We start from the raw sequence: 19,694 nt of genomic DNA on the forward strand, positions 1-19,694 counted from the left end.
ACAAATCAATCCTGCTTCTTCTGCATTACACGCTTTTTATGTTTTTTTTATTTGCACAATGCCCATTTTCCACCAATCTTGTAATGTGTACTCATTCATTGGTGGACCTTGCTGCCTTTTCCCCGCTCATCTATCCTCCGTATGTTTTTGGTGTTCGGCTTTCGTTTCCCCTCTTATACAGCTGATGATCCAAGATTGTTTGCCAATGTGCTCTGCTCAATACGAGCATATATTTAACACGGCACGTATCCCAGGAATAGAGACAGGTAGGAATAATCTTGTGCATCTGGAGGATCATTGACTAATTTTATATAGAAACGCTTAGGGCCTCATCCCCACTGGCATTCATTTTATGTGTTTTAGCATTTTTGATTACAAGATAAGTAAACTGAGCTGTCATTAGCACCCATTGGGCTTAATTCAGAGTTCTACGTATACTCGATGGTTTACGCACAGCTCCTATGTTTACTGATCGGTGCATGTGTAAGACCAGTACTGCACATGTGCCGATCCCGGACTGTGATCTGGCTCGCAGAACATGATTGGCATGCTGGAGGGGCCGTTTGGGAGCTGGAGCGGGGTTGGCGACGGGGACTGTATATAAGTAACGTCCACCCATGAATTGGGCCCATTGTTCCTATTGTCGACTCGTGTTTCCGAACCTGTCTCGCCTGTGTAAAGTGCAGTAGAAAAGCCTACGGTGAGCTCCAAATACTGCTAAATAATATAAACACATTAAAAATGCTAACGCAGCGCCAGTGTGTGATTAGCCCAAGGGTTCTCTAAACGTGCACGTCACTTTTAAGCATGTCCCATTGTTTCATCCTCTATGGTAACTGGGCCACATCTCTTTCTGCTTAGCCACGCCGTCTGGATTGTAAATGGTTACTTTTGACGTTCCTCCTGTATTTTCACTATATATTGAACATAACAAAAAGCACTTTAGTTTGGTATCTGGTCCATAGGCCGACAGTCACTAGGTCGACATAACAATGGTCGTAAGATTCAAATGGTCGACACAAGTTTTTTGTTTTGTTTTTTACATTTTGCATTTGTTCAACTTTTCTACTTGGCCATCCAGGTGAACTATGACTGGGAAGGGTAACCTTGCCCGAAGCATGGCGAGCAAAGCAGTACACTAATTGGGGGTTTCATGTGCTGAAACCTACAAATTGACACCCAAAAAACATCTAAAAAAAAAAACCTGTGTCGACTATTTCCATGTTGAGCTTTTACACATGTCAACCTTGTGCATGCTGACCTAGACACTGTTGCTCTTTTCACTGTCGACCTATTATACCATAACACTTACGTTCCTGGGGACTCGTAGAGAAGAATGATACAGATGTGTCCTCATACATCTTTGCTGCAGTCTCGCCAAACAGCCCCTCTTGGCACGCCAGGTCCTATGAGACTCTGCTAGTGTCGGGCGTCTTTTTACCAAAAACTGTGTCTAAAGGTGGGTACACACTGACCAATATTTCTTTTTCATCCACTAGGGGTCACTGGAGTACTCTTGGGATATGGACGGCTTAGCAGAAACAAAGGCACTGAATATTTAAATTTAGAACTCTCCACCCCTCCATATCCCAGAGTACCTCAGTGTACTACCTCAGTGTTTTTTCTGTGCTCACAGCACTAACAAGGCTTGTGGGAAGTTCCCACACTTGGTGGAAGATTTTATTAATTTTTCATTTTTACTTTTTACTTTTTACACTTAGCACATCCCTTCCCAGTTTCTGGAAAAACATGGGTCCGGGATAGTGCCGCTGCACGGACAGCGCATGGCGTGTCGGTCCTCACAAAGAGCACCCTCACAGCCACAGGCAGCCCACTGTCTCCTGCAACAGCTGGACGGAGCTTACACATAGAAGCCCCGTCGCAGCCATGACCTGAAGAGCTGGACGGAGCTTACAGATAGAAGCCCCGTTGCAGCCATGATCGGAAAGCGTCGCAGACCTCCCTACAAAAGGTATGCTGGGAAACGGGGCGGTCAGCGCAGGCTGCCGCCCCGCTGTGTGGGGTCCGTTGGTAAAGCCGCCCGCTCACTGCCGCTCATAATAGCCGCCCCAGCCGCTCTGTCCAGCGCTCCGTCTGCCGCTCCGACCGCCCGCTCCAGGCGCTCCGTCCTCCCGCCAGGCGCTCCGTCAGCGCGGTATTCAAAGTACACCGCTCAGAGGGGGAGACCCGCCGCAGCTTGCCTAGCGACGCCGGAAGCCGCTACGCGCTCCGGCCAGCCGACCTCCGCTGCTAAATACGTGTCCCTCGCCTCCCTGCAATGAGCTTCCCGGCTCCCCGCTGAGACACAGCGCTACAGGGAGTACAGGGAAGGGGGGGGGGGGGACCTGGCTGATTACAGCGCGGCTGCAGCTGCCATATTTATAGAAGGTATTAATGCTGCAAGGGGACAGAATAGCAGGCTGCCATATCTGTAGAAGGTATTAATACAGAATTAACTGCAGGCAGAGCTTATATTAAATGGATGTGACCTGCCTGTGCTTATCACGGTATAATAGGCTATTGAGCCTATATATATTAGCACTGAAGGCATGTATTGTAACTGCATGTGATTATCACTGTATACTAGACTGTGATTATCACTGTATAATAGTCTATTGAGCCTATATTAACACTGCAGCAGGTATGGTAACCTGTCCTGTGATTATCAGTGTAAGCATGGCATGGGGGCCATTTTAATCATGTTTCCTGTTTCTTCCAGTTGGTAATTCCAGAACATTCCTGCCCTACATCTCTACGCCACCGGAGGCGCAGGGGTGTTAGTGGGAATTTTGGTTCAGGTTTCACATAGGCTGCCCATGTGAACTGTATTTCGGCCATAAATATATATATATATATATTACACACCTTAAGTAAAGATTTTACTGAGTCGTGCAAGTGTCTGTCCTTTGCCTATTGTGTTGTCTGTCTGTATAAGGAGTAAGGCTCCAACACAGACTAAATCTAGCCATTGCCTCCTCCGGTATCAAGACGGAAATACGCTGGTCCGGCGTTTAAAGGCTTTAGACTTCAGTCTTTTCAAGGCTGTGGTACAAAAACAGTCACGCCTTGTAACGCCAGGGCGCTAAAGTCACAACAAACAGTGGCTTGACGGCCTCTCAGGCCATTTCGAATTTCCAATTGTGGAAGCGCGCCTTTACACGTTACATTTGCCGGGTTTCCAGCCATCCACTCATGGATGTATCCGCTATTTAGGGTTAAAAGACAAGACTGCCTCTGTCGGATGAAATTAGGCGTTTTGGCAGGTTGCCATTCAGTCTCTGCTGGTTTCAGCAGTTTTTATTTCCAGGCCTGGTACACCAACAGAGTCAGGGTTATTTATTCCCCTCTGTTTGGGGTACCGAAGCCGGAGGGCTCCGTCGCAGTCTCAATCAGCAAGTCACTTACTACAGATTGAAAATGGATTTTCTGCGGTTAGTATTTGCATATTTGGAGCCACAAGATTGCATGATTGCGCTTGATCTTCAGGATGCGTATTTACCCATTCCGGTTTGGTCACCTCATCACAGGTTCTTGCGTTTTGCAATACGCCACAACCATTAACCGTTTCAGGTTCTACCGTTTGGCCTCTTGTCAGCGCCTCGGGTATTCACCAAAGTGATGTTGGTGATGATAGCTCATCTCAGAGCCTTGGCAGTGACAATCGTTCCATACTTAGACGATCTGCTCATAAGAGCTCCGTCTCAACAGAGGGTCCTCTTACTTGCGCTGCTAACGTACACCACGGTTGCAGTGTCAAGTTCAAAAACAATCGCATCTAATTCCGTCTGAACGACTTCAATTCCTAGGTATGATTACAAATACGGTAAATCAAAGATTTACCTACTACACCAGAAAGAACAGATTATACCATCTGGTACAATTAGTGTAAAAGCCACGCACACTAGCGGTACATTGGTGTATTCGCCTATTAGGAACAATGATGTGCTTTCGAATCGCTTCAGTTCGGCGGGTTTCACTCGCGTTTCCCACAGGGGGGCGAGGGTGTCTCTACTCTGGGCGAGAGTCTCAGAGGTTGGGGAGTTGTAGTTTAAAATGGTCAGCGACAGGGTTTCTAAAACGGGTCATGACAGATTGCTGTCTATAAATGTCCTGGAACTCCGTGCAATTTAAAATGCACTACATGCTTCGCTTTCAGACTGTCCAAGTGCAGTCAGGCAACGCAACGGTAGTTGCATACACAACCACCAGGGAGGACCGAGAAGCCGCATGGCAATGCGGGAGGTAGCTCGAATCCTCAATTGCCCAGAATACCACAAGGTGATATTGTCGACTGGGTTCATTCCGGGAGTGGACATCTGCGAGACATATGATCTCAACCGTCGGGATTTTCATCCAGGAAACTGGGCATTAAATCGAGAGGTGTTTCACACGTGGGTCCACAGGTGGGGTTACCCTCAGGTGGACATGATGGCATCTCGCCACAATTACAAACGCCCAGTATGTGTACAGAACGACAGATCCCAAGGGCAGTGGCGGTGGATGCTCTCACATTCGCGTGGTCGTACAGCCTCGTGTATCTGGTTCCACCGTTTTCCGCTGCTCTCTCCGTTGCTAAAACGGATCATAAGACAGTTCGTCACAGTCATACTAGTGATATCTCATGGGTCTCGGAGAGCTTGCTTCTCAAATCTCCAAGGAATACTCGCAAACGATCCTTGGCCGCTCATACTACGTCCAACCCGTTACAACAGGGACCGTTCTTTTACCCCTATTTACCGCGCCTGCGGTTGACGGGGTGGTTGTTGAGACCGCCCTCTTAAGAAAAGAGAGAGGGCATTACAGTATCGGTTATACCAACCATGTTACGAGCTAGGAAGCCGGTTACGGCAGCTCATTATTACAGAATTTGGCGTGCCTATATAGGTTGGTGTGAAGCTCGGAAGTTTCCGACATCATCTTTCAAGTTACCCGTATTCTGTTATTTTACAGACGGGGTGGGATGGAGAACTGCGTTTATCTACACTGAGGGTGCAGGTATCTGTGTTGTCAATTTATTTTCAAAGACAATTGGCTCTATTGCCGTCGGTACACACCTTTCTACAGGGTGTCCTCAGAGTGCAGCCTCCATTTATCCCACCTACAGCGCCAAGCGACTTGAAGCTGGGTTCAGATTTCTTACAGTCTTCATATTTTGAACCCTTACAACAAGTGGGGATTAAGTTTCTCACTTGGAAAACGTTTTTTCTTCTAGCCTTAGATTCGGCAAGGCGTTTTTCAAATTTGGGTGCCTTGTATTGCAAGCCACCGTATTTGGGTTTCCTGATGACAGAGCGGAACTTCGGACGAATTCCGATTTCTTACCAAAGCTAGTGTCATTTTTTCACATCAATAAACTAATAGTGGTTCCTGTGTTGACAGCACATTCTAGAATTCTGAATGTGGTACGCGCATTACGCGTTGATATGTCCCGAACGTCTACAGTTCGTAATACGGATACGTTGTTTGTTCTCTATGATGCTGCCAAGTGGGGTTAGCCAGCTTCTCAGCAGACATTATCCAGATGGATAAAACTGACTACACGTCAGGCTTACCTTAAGGCTAAGTTACAGTCGCCTACATCAGTAATAGCTCATCCCACAGGTTCTGTGGGAACGTCATGACCAGCTGGTCGTGGAGCTTCTACGACGCAGCTTGACCGTGCGGCTACATGGTCTTCAGTGCACACGTTTGTGCGCGTTTACAAGTTTGAAACGTTTGCGGCATCAGCATCTAGCTTTGGCCGCCTAGTGTTACAGGTGTCAAACAGCTCTCCCGCCCACGAGGGAAGCTTTGGTACGTCCCAAGAGTACTCCAGTGACCCCTAGTGGATGAAAAAGAAAATAGGATTTTGGTACTTACCAGGTAAATCCTTTTCTTTGAATCCATAGGGGGCACTGGACGCCCACCCAGAGCAGTTTTACCTGGGTTGTATTAAGCTCAGAGGAGCTTATGGTAACACATTTTCACCGATTGGTTCAAATTATAAAGGTCTATCGGTTATGGTGTCAACTGTTTAGTTGTCAGTAACGTTATGTGTCAACTTTGTTGTTGTCCGTTATGTTATAGGAATTCTCCATTGTCAACCTCTCTATAGTTCCTGTTCGGCTCAGTAAAAAACACTGAGGTAGTACACTGAGGTACTCTGGGATATGGAGGGGTGGAGAGTTCTAAATTTAAATATTCAGTGCCTTTGTTTCTGCTAAGCCGTCCATATCCCAAGAGTACTCCAGTGCCCCCTATGGATTCAAAGAAAAGGATTTACCTGGTAAGTACCAAAATCCTATTTTCTCTAACATCCTAGTGGATGCTGGGGACTCCGTCAGGACCATGGGGATTAGCGGCTCCGCAGGAGACAGGGCACAAAAAGTAAGCTTTTAGGATCACATGGTGTGTACTGGCTCCTCCCCCTATGACCCTCCTCCAAGCCTCAGTTAGGTTTTTGTGCCCGTCCGAGCAGGGTGCAATCTAGGTGGCTCTCTTAAAGAGTTGCTTAGAAAAAGTTTTTAGGTTCTTTATTTTCAGTGAGTCCTGCTGGCAACAGGCTCACTGCATCGAGGGACTTAGGGGAGAGAAGTGAACTCACCTGCGTGCAGGATGGATTGGCTTCTTAGGCTACTGGACACCATTAGCTCCAGAGGGAGTCGGAACACAGGTCTCGCCCTGGGGTTCGTCCCGGAGCCGCGCCGCCGACCCCCCTTGCAGATGCTGAAGATTGTAGAGGTCCGGAACCAGGCGGCAGAAGACTTTCAGTCTTCATCAGGTAGCGCACAGCACTGCAGCTGTGCGCCATTGTTGTCAGCACACTTCACACAGCGGTCACGGAGGGTGCAGGGCGCGGGGGGGGGGGGGGGGCGCCCTGGGCAGCAATGTATAATACCTGTATGGCGAAAAATACATCACATATAGCCCTTGAGGCTATATGGATGTATTTAACCCCTGCCAGATATCACAGACTCCGGAGAAGAAGCCCGCCGAAAAGGGGGCGGGGCCTATTCTCCTCAGCACACAGCGCCATTTTCCCTCACAGAAATGCTGGTGGGAAGGCTCCCATGCTCTCCCCTGCACTGCACTACAGAAACAGGGTTAAAACAGAGAGGGGGGGCACTGATTTGGCGATATGAATATATATTAAAATGCTATAAGGGAGGAACACTTATATAAAGGTTGTCCCTGTATAATTATAGCGTTGTGGTGTGTGCTGGCAAACTCTCCCTCTGTCTCCCCAAAGGGCTAGTGGGTCCTGTCCTCTATCAGAGCATTCCCTATGTGTGTGCTGTATGTCGGTACGTGTGTGTTGACATGTATGAGGAAAATGTTGGTGAGGAGGCGGAGCAAATTGCCTGTAATGGTGATGTCACTCTCTAGGGAGTCGACACCGGAATGGATGGCTTAATTATGGAATTACGTGATAATGTCAACACGCTGCAAGCCGGTTGACGACATGAGACGGCCGGCGAACAAATTAGTACCTGTCCAGGCGTCTCAAACACCGTCAGGGGCTGTAAAACGCCCATTTACCTCAGTCGGTCGACACAGACCCAGACACGGACACTGATTTCAGTGTCGACGGTGAAGAAACAAACGTATTTTCCTTTAGGGCCACACGTTAAGGGCAATGAAGGAGGTGTTACATATTTCTGATACTACAAGTACCACAAAAAAGGGTATTATGTGGGATGTGAAAAAACTACCTGTAGTTTTTCCTGAATCAGATAAATTAAATGAAGTGTGTGAGATGCGTGGGTTTCCCCCGATAGAAAATTATTGGCGGTATACCCTTTCCCGCCAGAAGTTAGGGCGCGTTGGGAAACACCCCTTAGGGTGGATAAGGCGCTCACATGCTTATCAGAACAAGTGGCGGTACCATCTACAGATAGGGCCGTACTTAAGGAGCCAGCTGATAGGAGGCTGGAAAATATCCTAAAAAGTATACACACACATGCTGGTGTTATACTGCGACCAGCGATCGCCTCAGCCTGGATGTGCAGAGCTGAGGTGGCTTGGTCGGATTCCCTGACTAAAAATATTGATACCCTTGACAGGGACAGTATTTTATTGACTATAAGAGCATTTAAAGGATGCATTTTTCTATATATGCGAGATGCGCAGAGGGATATTTGCACTCTGGCATCAAGAGTAAATGCGATGTCCATATCTGCAAGAAGATGTTTATGGACACGACAGTGGTCAGGTGATGCAGATTCCAAACGGCACAAAGATGTATTGCCGTATAAAGGGGAGGAATTATTTGGGGTCGGTCCATGGGACCTGGTGGCCACGGCAACTGCTGGAAAATCCACCGTTTTTTACCCTAAGTCACATCTCTGCAGAAAAAGACACCGTCTTTTCAGCCTCAGTCCTTTCGTCCCTATAAGAGTCATATCTGCCCAGGGATAGAGGAAAGGGAAGAAGACTGCAGCAGGCAGCCCATTCCCAGGAACAGAAGCCCTCCACCGCTTCTACCAAGTTCTCAGCATGACGCTGGGACCGTACAGGACCCCTGGATCCTACAAGTAGTTTCCAAGGGGTACAGATTGGAATGTCGAGACGTTTCCCCCTCGCAGGTTCCTGTAGTCTGCTGTACCAATGTCTCCCTCCGACAGGGAGGCAGTATTGAAAACAATTCACAAGCTGTATTCCCAGCAGGTGATAATAAAATTACCCCTCCTACAACAAGGAAAGGGGTATTATTCCACACTATATGGTGGTACTGAAGCCAGAAGGCTAGGTGAGACCTATTCTAAATCTGAAATATTTGAACACTTACAAAGGTTCAAATCCAGATGCAGTCACTCAGAGCAGTGATAGCGAACCGGGAAGAAGGGGACTATATGGTGTCCCGGGACATCAGGGATGCTTACCTCCATGTCCCAAAATTTGCCTTTCTCACCAAGGGTACCTCAGGTTCGTGGTACAGAACTGTCACTATCAGTTTCAGACGATGCCGTTGGATTGTCCAAGGCACCCCGGGTCCTTACCAAGGTAATGACCGAAATGAGGATTCGTCTTCAAAGAAAATGGACGACCTCCTGATAAGAACAAGGTCCAGAGAACAGTTGGAGGTCGGAGTAGCACTATCTCAAGTAGTTCTACGACAGCACGGGTGGATTCTAAATATTCCAAAACCGCAGTTGTTCCGACGACACGTCTGCTGGTCCTAGGGATGATTCTGGACACAGTCCAGAAAAAGGTGTTTCTCCCAGAGGAGAAAGCCAGGGAGTTATCCGAGCTAATCGGGATCCTCCTAAAACCAGGAAAAGTGTCAGTGCATCATTGCACAAGAGTCCTGGTAAAAATGGTGGCTTATTACGAAGCGATTCCATTCGGCAGATTTCACGCAAGAACTCTTCAGTGGGATCTGCTGGACAAATGGTCCGGATCGCATCTTCAGATGCATCAGCGGATAACCCTATATCCAAGGACAAGGGTGTCTCTCCTGTGGTGATTACAGAGTGCTCATCTTCTAGAGGGCCGCAGATTCGGCATTCAGGATTGGAAGCTGGTGACCACGGAGGCCAGCCTGAGAGGCTGGGGAGCAGTCACACAGGGAAAAAATTTCCAGGGAGTGTGATCAAGTCTGGAGAATTCTCTCCACATAAATATACTGGAGCTAAGAGCAAATTTATAATGCTCTAAGCTTAGCAAGACCTCTGCTTCAAGGTCAGCCGGTATTGATCCAGTGGGATAACATCACGGCAGTCGCCCACGTAAACAGAAAGGGCGGCACAAGAAGCAGGAGGGCAGTGGCAAAACTGCAAGGATTTTTCGCTAGGCGGAAAATCATGTGATAGCACTGTCAGCAGTGTTCATTCCGGGAGTGGACGACTGGGAAGCAGACTTCCTCAGCAGGCACGACCTCCACCCGGGAGAGTGGGGACTTCATCGGGAAGTCTTCCACATGATTGTGAACCGTTGGGAAAGACCAAAGGTGGACATGATGGCGTCCCGCCCGAACAAAAAACGGGACAGGTATTGCGCCAGGTCACGAGACCTTCAGGCGATAGCTGTGGACGTCCTGGTAACACCGTGGGTGTAACAGTCGGTGTATGTGTTCCCTCCTCTGCTTCTCATAACCAAGGTATTGAGAATTATAAGACGTAGAGGAGTAAGAACTATACTCGTGGCTCCGGATTGGCCAAGAGGGACTTGGTACCCGGAACTTCAAGAGATGCTCACAGAGGACTAATGGCCTCGGGAGCTAAGAAGGGACTTGCTTCAGCAAGTACCATGTCTGTTCCAAGACTTACCGCGGCTGCGTTTGACGGCATGGCGGTTGAACGCCGGATCCTAAGGGAAAAGGCATTTCGGAAGAGGTCATACCTACCCTGGTCAAAGCCAGGAAGGAGGTGACCGCACAACGTTATCACCACATGTGGTGAAGATATGTTGCGTGGGTGAGGCCAGGAAGGCCCCACGAAGAAATTTCAACTAGGTCGATTTCTGCACTTCCTGCAAACAGGAGTGTCTATGAGCCTCAAATTGGGGTCCATTAAGGTTCAAGTTTCGGCCCTGTAGATTTTCTTCCAGAAAGAATTGGCTTCGGTTCCTGAAGTCCAGAAGTTTGTCAAGGGAGTATTGCATATACAGCCCCTTTTGTGCCTCCAGTGGCACCGTGGGATCTCAACGTAGTGTTGGGATTCCTCAAATCATATTGGTTTGAACCGCTCAAATCTGTGGATTTGAAATATCTCACATGGAAAGTGACCATGCTGTTGGCCCTGGCCTCGGCCAGGCGATTTGTCAGAATTGGCGGCTTTGTCTTACAAAAGCCCATATTTAATTTTCCATTCGGACAGGGCAGAACTGCGGACTTGTCCCCAGTTTCTTCCTAAGGTGGTGTCAGCGTTTCACCTGAAACAACCTATTGTGGTGCCTGCGGCTACTAGGGACTTGGAGGACTCCAAGTTGCTAGACGTTGTCAGGGCCCTGAAAATATATATATATATATATATATATATATATATAATTCCAGGACGGCTGGAGTCAGAAAGTCTGACTTGCTGTTTATATTGTATGCACCCAAAAAGCTGGGTGCTCCTGCTTCTAAGCAGACTATTGCTCGTTGGATTTGTAGTACAATTCAGCTTGCACATTCTGTGGCAGGCCTGCCACAGCCAAAATCTGTAAATGCCCATTCCACAAGGAAGGTGGGCTCATCTTGGGCGGCTGCCCGAGGGGTCTCGGCTTTACAACTTTGCCGAGCAGCTACGTGGTCAGGGGGGAACACGTTTGTAAAATTCTACAAATTTGATACCCTGGCTGAGGAGGACCTGGAGTTTCTCTCATTCGGTGCTGCAGAGTCATCCGCACTCTCCCGCCCGTTTGGGAGCTTTGGTATAATCCCCATGGTCCTGACGGAGTCCCCAGCATCCACTAGGACGTTAGAGAAAATAAGATTTTACTTACCGATAAATCTATTTCTCGTAGTCCGTAGTGGATGCTGGGCGCCCATCCCAAGTGCGGATTGTCTGCATTACTTGTACATAATTATTGTTACAAAAATCGGGTTGTTATTGTTGTGGGCCATCTTTTCAGAGGCTCCTTCGTTGTTATCATACTGTTAACTGGGTTCAAATCACAGGTTGTACGGTGTGATTGGTGTGGCTGGTATGAGTCTTACCCGGGATTCAAGATCCTTCCTTATTGTGTACGCTCGTCCGGGCACAGTACCTAACTGAGGCTTGGAGGAGGGTCATAGGGGGAGGAGCCAGTACACACCATGTGATCCTAAAAGCTTACTTTTTGTGCCCTGTCTCCTGCGGAGCCGCTAATCCCCATGGTCCTGACGGAGTCCCCAGCATCCACTACGGACTACGAGAAATAGATTTATCGGTAAGTAAAATCTTATTATCTGCCGTTCTATTGTACGGGCGATATATCGCGGGTCCGTCGGCCATTGTGTACAGGGCGATATGTCTGTGAACTCCATCGTTCACAGACATATTGCATCGGGCCCGCAGCACAGCCGACGGCCAATATATCTACCGATATATTGGCGCGTCGCTGTGTGTGTACGGGGCGGTCGGCCGACCGCCCGTATACATGCTGCGGTGGCCGGCGGTGATTGACAGCTGAACTCAGTTCATGACGTCAGTCCCCGACGGATCGGGCAGTGTGTATGCTCAACACACTGCCCGATCCATCCATAGATATATCTGCCGATCAATTGATCGGCATATATATCTATCATTGAGTACCCACCTTAAGTCTCAGCGCAATGCGACTAGGACGCACCAGGAGACTGTGCTGATTAATTTGTTACGCGGCAGATATATATCTGTGTGTGACTAAGGGGCAGATGTACTTAGCCCTGGAGAGAGATAAAGTGGATGGAGATAAAGTACCAGCAAATCAGCTCCTAACTGCCATATTATAGACTGTGTTTGTTTGAAAAACTACAGCTAAGAGCTGGTTGGCTAGTACTTTATACCTCTCCACTTTATCACACTCCAAGGCTTAGTACATCCTCCCCTAATTCCCTGAATCTGTATACAAGTTCTACAGTGCAGCTACCCTGGCTCTTTTAATACTATGGGGTCTATTTACCAAGCCTTGGATGGAGATAAATTCACTGGAGATAGGAGCCGATTGGCTGGTACTTTAACTGCTGTGCCACAGGCTGTGTTTGAAAAATAACAGGAGCCGATTGGTTGGTACTTTATCTTCATACAAGGCTTTAGTAAATAAACCCTTAAGTTCCGTCATGCTTCGTATATAGACTCAGTCGCACACAGATATACAAGTGTCGCATATCAAATGAATCAGAACAGTCTCTCCATACATCCTAGTCACGTTGCGGGCGGCTAGCAGAGTTGTACAGGACCTGTCTGCTCTCTCACGCCAGGCATCTCCCGCTGCGTGGCGGATTGAGGATAGACGTATGAGGGCACATTGGTATTCAACACATATTCATTCTATCCCTCTATATTGGTTATAAGTAGACGTTTGTTACTACCCCGCATTTGACATATTTTCAGGCCCTTGATCTAGTCACACCCAGATTATGTCACACCCACTGCTGAGAGGAGACGTAAAGGGGAGGGGGAGTAAGGGGATTATGGGAAGGACACACACACAATGGCTGCTAGTGTTATTTATACCTTTGTTGAAGCGTGGTCGACAGAAACATAATTTTACAAGAATCGCCCCCACTTACAAATGAGCAGAGAATTGAGTTATTCTCTGCTCTGACAAAAAAAGATATAGAACATTAAAGTCAATATAATCCCTTATTATATAAGCATGACATACATTAGTCAAAGAGAAGGCAACCTGTGACACTCCATCTGCTGTGAAACTACACAGTCCAGTGTGCCCTCCAAAAAAAAACCTGCTTCAGGACATGATGGGGCGTGTAGTTCCACAGCATCTGGAGTGAAATACAGATGTAGACATGCTTATCTTTGCTGCGATGCAGCATACTGCAACACGGCTTGCTGCATTGCATGCCGGGCTGCGACTATTTCCAGTCGGAGATCGCTTCATTAATTCCTAATGGAATTTATGGAGCGATCGCTGTCTGTTAATAATTACAGCATGCCACATCGAAGTAAGATGACCATGGCCACATCTGTAGCTCATGCAATAACAAGTATTGGACATCTGGGAAGATATAATCAGACTGTTATGATGAGGTGGGCTATGTCTCATCAAGGTTAGTACCTTCTCATTCTGTGCACAGACACCATCCAACACTACTCAGACAGCAAGCACATTGTAGTGTACCACAAAGGATGCTTCTACAAAGTCTGGGTGTATCATGGTGGACGTTTGCTGAATCCCAAAGAACTTGAGAACCAATTCCAGCATATATTGGATGACCCAAGCCCTCCAAATCCAGGGGAAGAAAAATTGGCTGCCTTAACTGCTGGAGACAGGTGAGAAATCCTTTTCACATAGAACTTATTTGTTTCGAATTTGCAATTGCTGCATTTTCCTCCAATGTGTTGTGGGTCTGTGTATATGGACAGTGGGTACGTGTGGTAAGATCTGTAATCACTGCTTAGACTTTTGTATAACTTGACCTCACCTGTATCGTCTGATTGCCTGGATTAGAATGACATGATTGATTTTTTTTTCTGATCTCTGTTGAAAGGACTACCTGGGCTAAAGCGCGGAAGTCGTATTTCCGCAGCGGGAAGAACCTGCAGTGTTTGGATCTTGTAGAGAAAGCCGCTTTCTTTGTCACTTTAGAGGATAGTGAGCAGGGCCTAAACCCTGACGACCCAGTCAATTCTTTGGATGCCTACGCTAAGTCTCTACTACATGGGAAATGCTATGACAGGTTAGCAAAGAACACATTGTATCAAGCAGTTTTTGGATAGGTCCATAATTAATCTACTGGTGCAAAGGGTTAGGTTAGCATATGGTAAAACAATTTAGCAATAGTCAAATTTGATTGGTCAGAATACCAAGGATGGCCGTTTTGACTACTTGTGTGTATATTTTGTTTTTGATTACAAAATAGTTGGGCGACTGTTTTTGTCTTACATTCTATATGGTGAATACTGACATACCTTGGGAGTGTAGATGGCGCAAAATGCATTAATTGACTATTATGGCATGTAGCTTTTACTTAGTAGTTATTGCCTGGTTCTCTGTAAGTATCTGACACAATATATTTCATTAACCTGCCTCCAACAGATGGTTTGATAAATCGTTTTCACACATTGTGTTCAAAAATGGAAAAGTGGGGCTGAACGCTGAACACTCATGGGCAGACGCACCCATTATTGCCCACTTGTGGGAGGTAAGTGATTTGCAAGGAAAAAAGAAGAACCACATTAATACATATATTGCACATAGCATTAAATTTGGTCGTAGTGACCGTATTGCAACCTTGAAAGCTCAAGCTTCTCCTCATGCCTTCAGTGCCATACGGCAGAAAGGTAAGTGGCTCAGCACTACTGGAGTTCGTGCATGATGCTAGGGTTGGGGGATTAAGTACCAGCAGGGGTGCTAAAGGGCCGATTCCGAAGTCTTTGGCCCTGGAGTGTGAGAGGGAATCCTATTAGCAGCTCCTAGCTGGTGAGGCATCCCTGTTAGGGAAACCCACTTAAACAACAGATACAGGGAAGTAATGGTAAGATGTATTGGGATGGTCTCTTTTCTGTGGACTTTTCTCTTTTTCTCAGGCTTGTGCCTTTTGCAGCTCCATACCATCCTTGGGTGTGGGACTGAAGCTGTTTTTTCTTTCTCTTTCCTCACTTCTTTCTATGTCTGGGAAGGGGAGTATGTCCTGGCAGTATCAAAGGCTGCACTTGCCTTTGGGGACAGCTACTGAGAAGTTGGTGCCAGCATGGACTAAGTCTGTTGCATAGGTCATGCCTCATGCCCTAGTGAACTGAGCAGTGACCAAGGTCATGTGCTTAGCCCTTCAGTGGGCCATTTAGTCCTTATTTTTGGCAGGAATCTTTGCCCCAGTCCCAAAGACACAGCTAGTATTTTTCGCTGGGTGGAGGGGTATGTTCCTGCGATTTCATTTATGTTTTCATTCTAGTGTTAGGTAACTTGGGATCAGGTTATGAGTGCTCATGTCATTCATAAGAGTTGGTTCTCCACCCAAAGGTGTTCAGACAGGTGGTGGATTGGTTGGATCTACCAGAGATAGACCTGAGCGCCGCATGGCTGAATCGCAAAGTTCAGCAGGTTTATGGTGCATAGACCAGGGATCCCCAGACAGTCCTAGTGGATGCCATGGAGGTTTCTTGGCTGTACCAGTTAAGAGTACCTTTTCTGTCGATTCCCATGCTTCCTCAAGAGTTGAGGGTGGAGGAGGTCCTAGTAATTCTTGTGGCTCTAGATTGGTCAAGACCATCAAGGTACACCAACGTACTAAGCCTGATAGCGGGACTACTATGGAAAATACCCTGCTGTAAGACAGGGACTCTTTCATCCAGACTTAGCTTAATTGGTTTTAATAGCATGTCTGCTGAACCCATGATCCTTTGGCTTGGGGTTCTAGCTGGGTCTTTTAGTCAATGATCAACGCAAAATAAAAAAATAAAACTGTTATATATCTTGTGGTGAAAGGAAGGAGGTCCACACGTCTGCCTTCAGTACTGTTCATTCATGATGGCCTAGACAGGGTACTAAAGCTGCCTCTCTGAAGGTGCACGTTTAAGTTCTCCCCATTTTCTTTGAACGAAAACTGACCAACATTCCTGAAGTTCAGACATGTCCTACTGGGGTTCTGCATGTTCAGCCTCCTCATGTAACGCTGTTTGTGTCATGGGACTTTAATTTGGTTCTGTCAGTAAATCAAGACGCGGAACACTCAGTCTCCTGATACTGTATGTTGCACACCAGACGTCAGTTGGTGAATAAACAGTCGGCCATCAGATGGAACTGGCTACCAATTGTCTAGCGAATGTTGCTGAATAGGTACTTGGTCCTGAAAGGCACCTTGCTCTCCGTTCATATGGGGTTTTATAAATGCAGTGTGTTTGTAGCTAAGGATGCCACATTCAGGTGTAAAGGTTTGTGTGCAGTTAGCATATCCTCCCGTAGGGCCAGCCTGCGTAAGTCCCCAAGGTTGGCAGTATCCTGCAGATGGATGAAAAAGAAAAGAGAATGCTTGGTTCTCCCCGTTATATCCGTTTCTGTGTGTCCTTCTGGGGAACATTGTGCTTCCACCCTTCTTTCACTCTCATGGTGCGAGTTGTTGTTTTGATTTGAATGTTGCGTTTTATGCTCTCCTATAGGCTTTCAGTACTGAACCCTATTGGCTCCTTTGGGAGTGATGGAATGTAAAGGGGAGGCATAAAGCTTACAAACAAGTCTATGCTGGATATCATTATCATCAGCACCACGTACCTTTTCACCTAGGGTAGGGCAGTCACGACAGATTGGCCTTGTATTTGTGTCTGTCCCTATGTGATACCCCGTTGATGTACCTCCCCTAAACTTATCCGCCTCCTTCCTCCCCCAGTACCGCTCTTAATATGTTGGAAGTAGGACATACCCATTTTTCCTCCATATGCATATAATGAATATGCATGTTTTCTACGCCAAATAGATTCTGATGTCCACCTCCACATAAGCCCTGCTATTATAAAGTACAGTTTGCTCAGGTGCTGACTCAAGTGGATATGACTGCAGTTACCTTGCATGTTGCAGCATGTAGGCCTCTGTGCTTTTCATTGAGGTAGCTGTACCTTTGTATACCTAGCATCAACATTAGTGTTCTTTAGTGTCACTATTGTGCAAATAAATCTAAAACAATTTCCTTGGCAGCAGGAGTTCTTTAGTATAATACGCTGTTTCCATCCGCAGTCAGAGATCCACCTATTAGGTGAAGTAGAGAGGGGAATAGTGCAGTAATGTAGTCAAGAACATTCACAATGGTTAAATGTGCTAGCATCATATTGTCAACTTGTTTCATTAACTTGGTCACTTCGGTTTCAATATATACAGTAGGCGGGGGATTCAATTAGCCGTGACTAATTGGTCCCCCGGGGGATATTCAGTTGTACCCGAAAGCCAGTAATATCAGGGATTTTTTTTTCACCTGCCCAGAGACAAGCAAAACAAAATCCAGATAAGTAACGTTTTTTCCGTGGCTGCGATTGCAAAAACACATGGGGCCGGGGATAAAGCCGGATCCTGTGTGTTTTTGTCTGAAAACAGGATATTTATGGGGATGGAAAAAAATGGTCTGCAATTGAATTGCCCGATAGAACAATTTTTTTTCTTTTTTCTTTTTTCTTTTTTTTAAACTTCAAAAAAAATAAATTATCAGGCACATTTGAATTCCCCCCAAAGTATGCCTATAAGCTTATGATCACAAAAACCTGCTCTTGTAAACTGGCAGAATTATAATATTATTATTATCCCAGTTACTGAGTGCATAAACAAAATAATCAACACAGGAAAATAGTGACATACAGTTGAAAACAATATAGGAGAAGTACAGGGTAAAAAAACATAGCTACCGCAGCAGTCGCCGCTGACATAAGTATCAGGATGGCAGAAAACTGCGGGATTTGGTGCTGTCGAAGGTGGTTTAAGTAAGAGCAGGATAAGCACATGAGGGTTGAGGGCCCTGCTCGTGAGAGCTTACATTCTAAAGGGGAGGACAATTAGAAAAGACGTGATTTACAACATATACATCTGCTGTACGTACAGGGACCGTTAACCATCTGGATCCCATAACAAAGTCCTTAAGGTCCCATAAGCGCAATAGACTTTGTAACGATCCTGGATTGTTACAACACATTGGCGTTTCTATAATGGGTGCGGTGCACACAGGCCCCTGGGTCCACGGAGGCCCACTCCTCATACATTGCTCTCCTGTTTCTATTCCGTACCTTTCTGGAGTCCTGCGTGGTAGCTGCAGCCGCGGTGCAATAATCGCTGCCAAAATGGCTGCAGCGCATGGACAGTAGAGAATTAGACTCCGGGACATGGCTGCCGCCATGTTTCCGGAGTCCGCACATGTGCAGTAGAATGCCAGTATCTACTGTGCCGCTAAGAGGAGGGGGCCCACCCGGAGCCTGCACACGGGCGCCCTCCTCTGTTGAAACACCGCTGCTACAACAGCACCTACTGTAACTGAAAGTGCAAATCTAACGGCATGCATCCTATAGATCAATTAAAACCATTAATATCCACTACATCAACTCTGAGATATATATTTGTCCTTACAGTAATATCTTTTAATTGGTATAATACTGTCTGTTTCCAAGCGCAGGTTTTTGTGGGTTTTCTAATTTAGTATATGCACACCGCTTTGATTTCATTTATACCTGCATCTATACACTTCATAGCATTTCAATGATTGGCTGATAAAAAGACTTGATTCAATAATATATATTTTTTAGATCTTTGATTGATAGGATTAGGAGATATTGGGGCAGATGTATTAAGCCTGGAGAAGATAAAGCAGTAATAAGTGCAAGATGATAACGCACCAGACAATCTAACTGCCATTTTTCAAACTGTTAATGACTGGCTGGTGCGTTATCACCTTACACTTATCACTGCTTTATCACTTCTCTAGGCATAATACATCTGCCCCATGATGCCAAGGGCTAGTCTACATTTCCTATATGCTTGTGATGTATGTTTTAGAAATGAGAAGGCATCTATTGGTACACTATTATATTATACCTTTCTCTATCGTCCTAGTGGATGCTGGGGTTCCTGAAAGGACCATGGGGAATAGCGGCTCCGCAGGAGACAGGGCACAAAAGTAAAGCTTTCCGATCAGGTGGTGTGCACTGGCTCCTCCCCCTATGACCCTCCTCCAAGCCAGTTAGATTTTTGTGCCCGGCCGAGAAGGGTGCAATCTAGGTGGCTCTCCTAAAGAGCTGCTTAGAAAAGTTTAGCTTAGGTTTTTTATTTTACAGTGAGTCCTGCTGGCAACAGGATCACTGCAACGAGGGACTTAGGGGAGAAGAAGTGAACTCACCTGCGTGCAGGATGGATTGGCTTCTTGGCTACTGGACATCAGCTCCAGAGGGACGATCACAGGTACAGCCTGGATGGTCACCGGAGCCTTGCCGCCGGCCCCCTTGCAGATGCTGAAGTAAGAAGAGGTCCAGAATCGGCGGCAGAAGACTCCTCAGTCTTCTAAAGGTAGCGCACAGCACTGCAGCTGTGCGCCATTTTCCTCTCAGCACACTTCACACGGCAGTCACTGAGGGTGCAGGGCGCTGGGAGGGGGGCGCCCTGGGAGGCAAAATGAATACCTA

At 46.7% G+C, this 19,694-nt stretch overlaps 1 protein-coding gene across 7 annotated transcripts in view; it reads left to right on the forward strand.

Annotated features, from left to right (window-relative positions):
• LOC134965968 (carnitine O-palmitoyltransferase 1, liver isoform-like) overlaps window positions 1-19,694 on the forward strand; it is a 222,365-nt gene that overhangs the window by 167,913 nt on the left and 34,758 nt on the right. For 6 of the 7 annotated variants that reach the window (XM_063942409.1, XM_063942408.1, XM_063942410.1 and 3 more), the window contains exons 10-12: window positions 13,682-13,877; window positions 14,096-14,284; window positions 14,644-14,749. In XM_063942409.1, the coding sequence (XP_063798479.1) occupies window positions 13,682-13,877; window positions 14,096-14,284; window positions 14,644-14,749 (491 nt within the window). Of the gene's footprint in view, window positions 1-181; window positions 267-13,681; window positions 13,878-14,095; window positions 14,285-14,643; window positions 14,750-19,694 lie in introns of all 7 variants that reach the window. The other variant, XM_063942411.1, reaches the window with a different exon arrangement.

The sequence above is a fragment of the Pseudophryne corroboree genome, chromosome 10 (assembly GCF_028390025.1).
Source record: "Pseudophryne corroboree isolate aPseCor3 chromosome 10, aPseCor3.hap2, whole genome shotgun sequence".
Taxonomy (NCBI): domain Eukaryota; kingdom Metazoa; phylum Chordata; class Amphibia; order Anura; family Myobatrachidae; genus Pseudophryne; species Pseudophryne corroboree.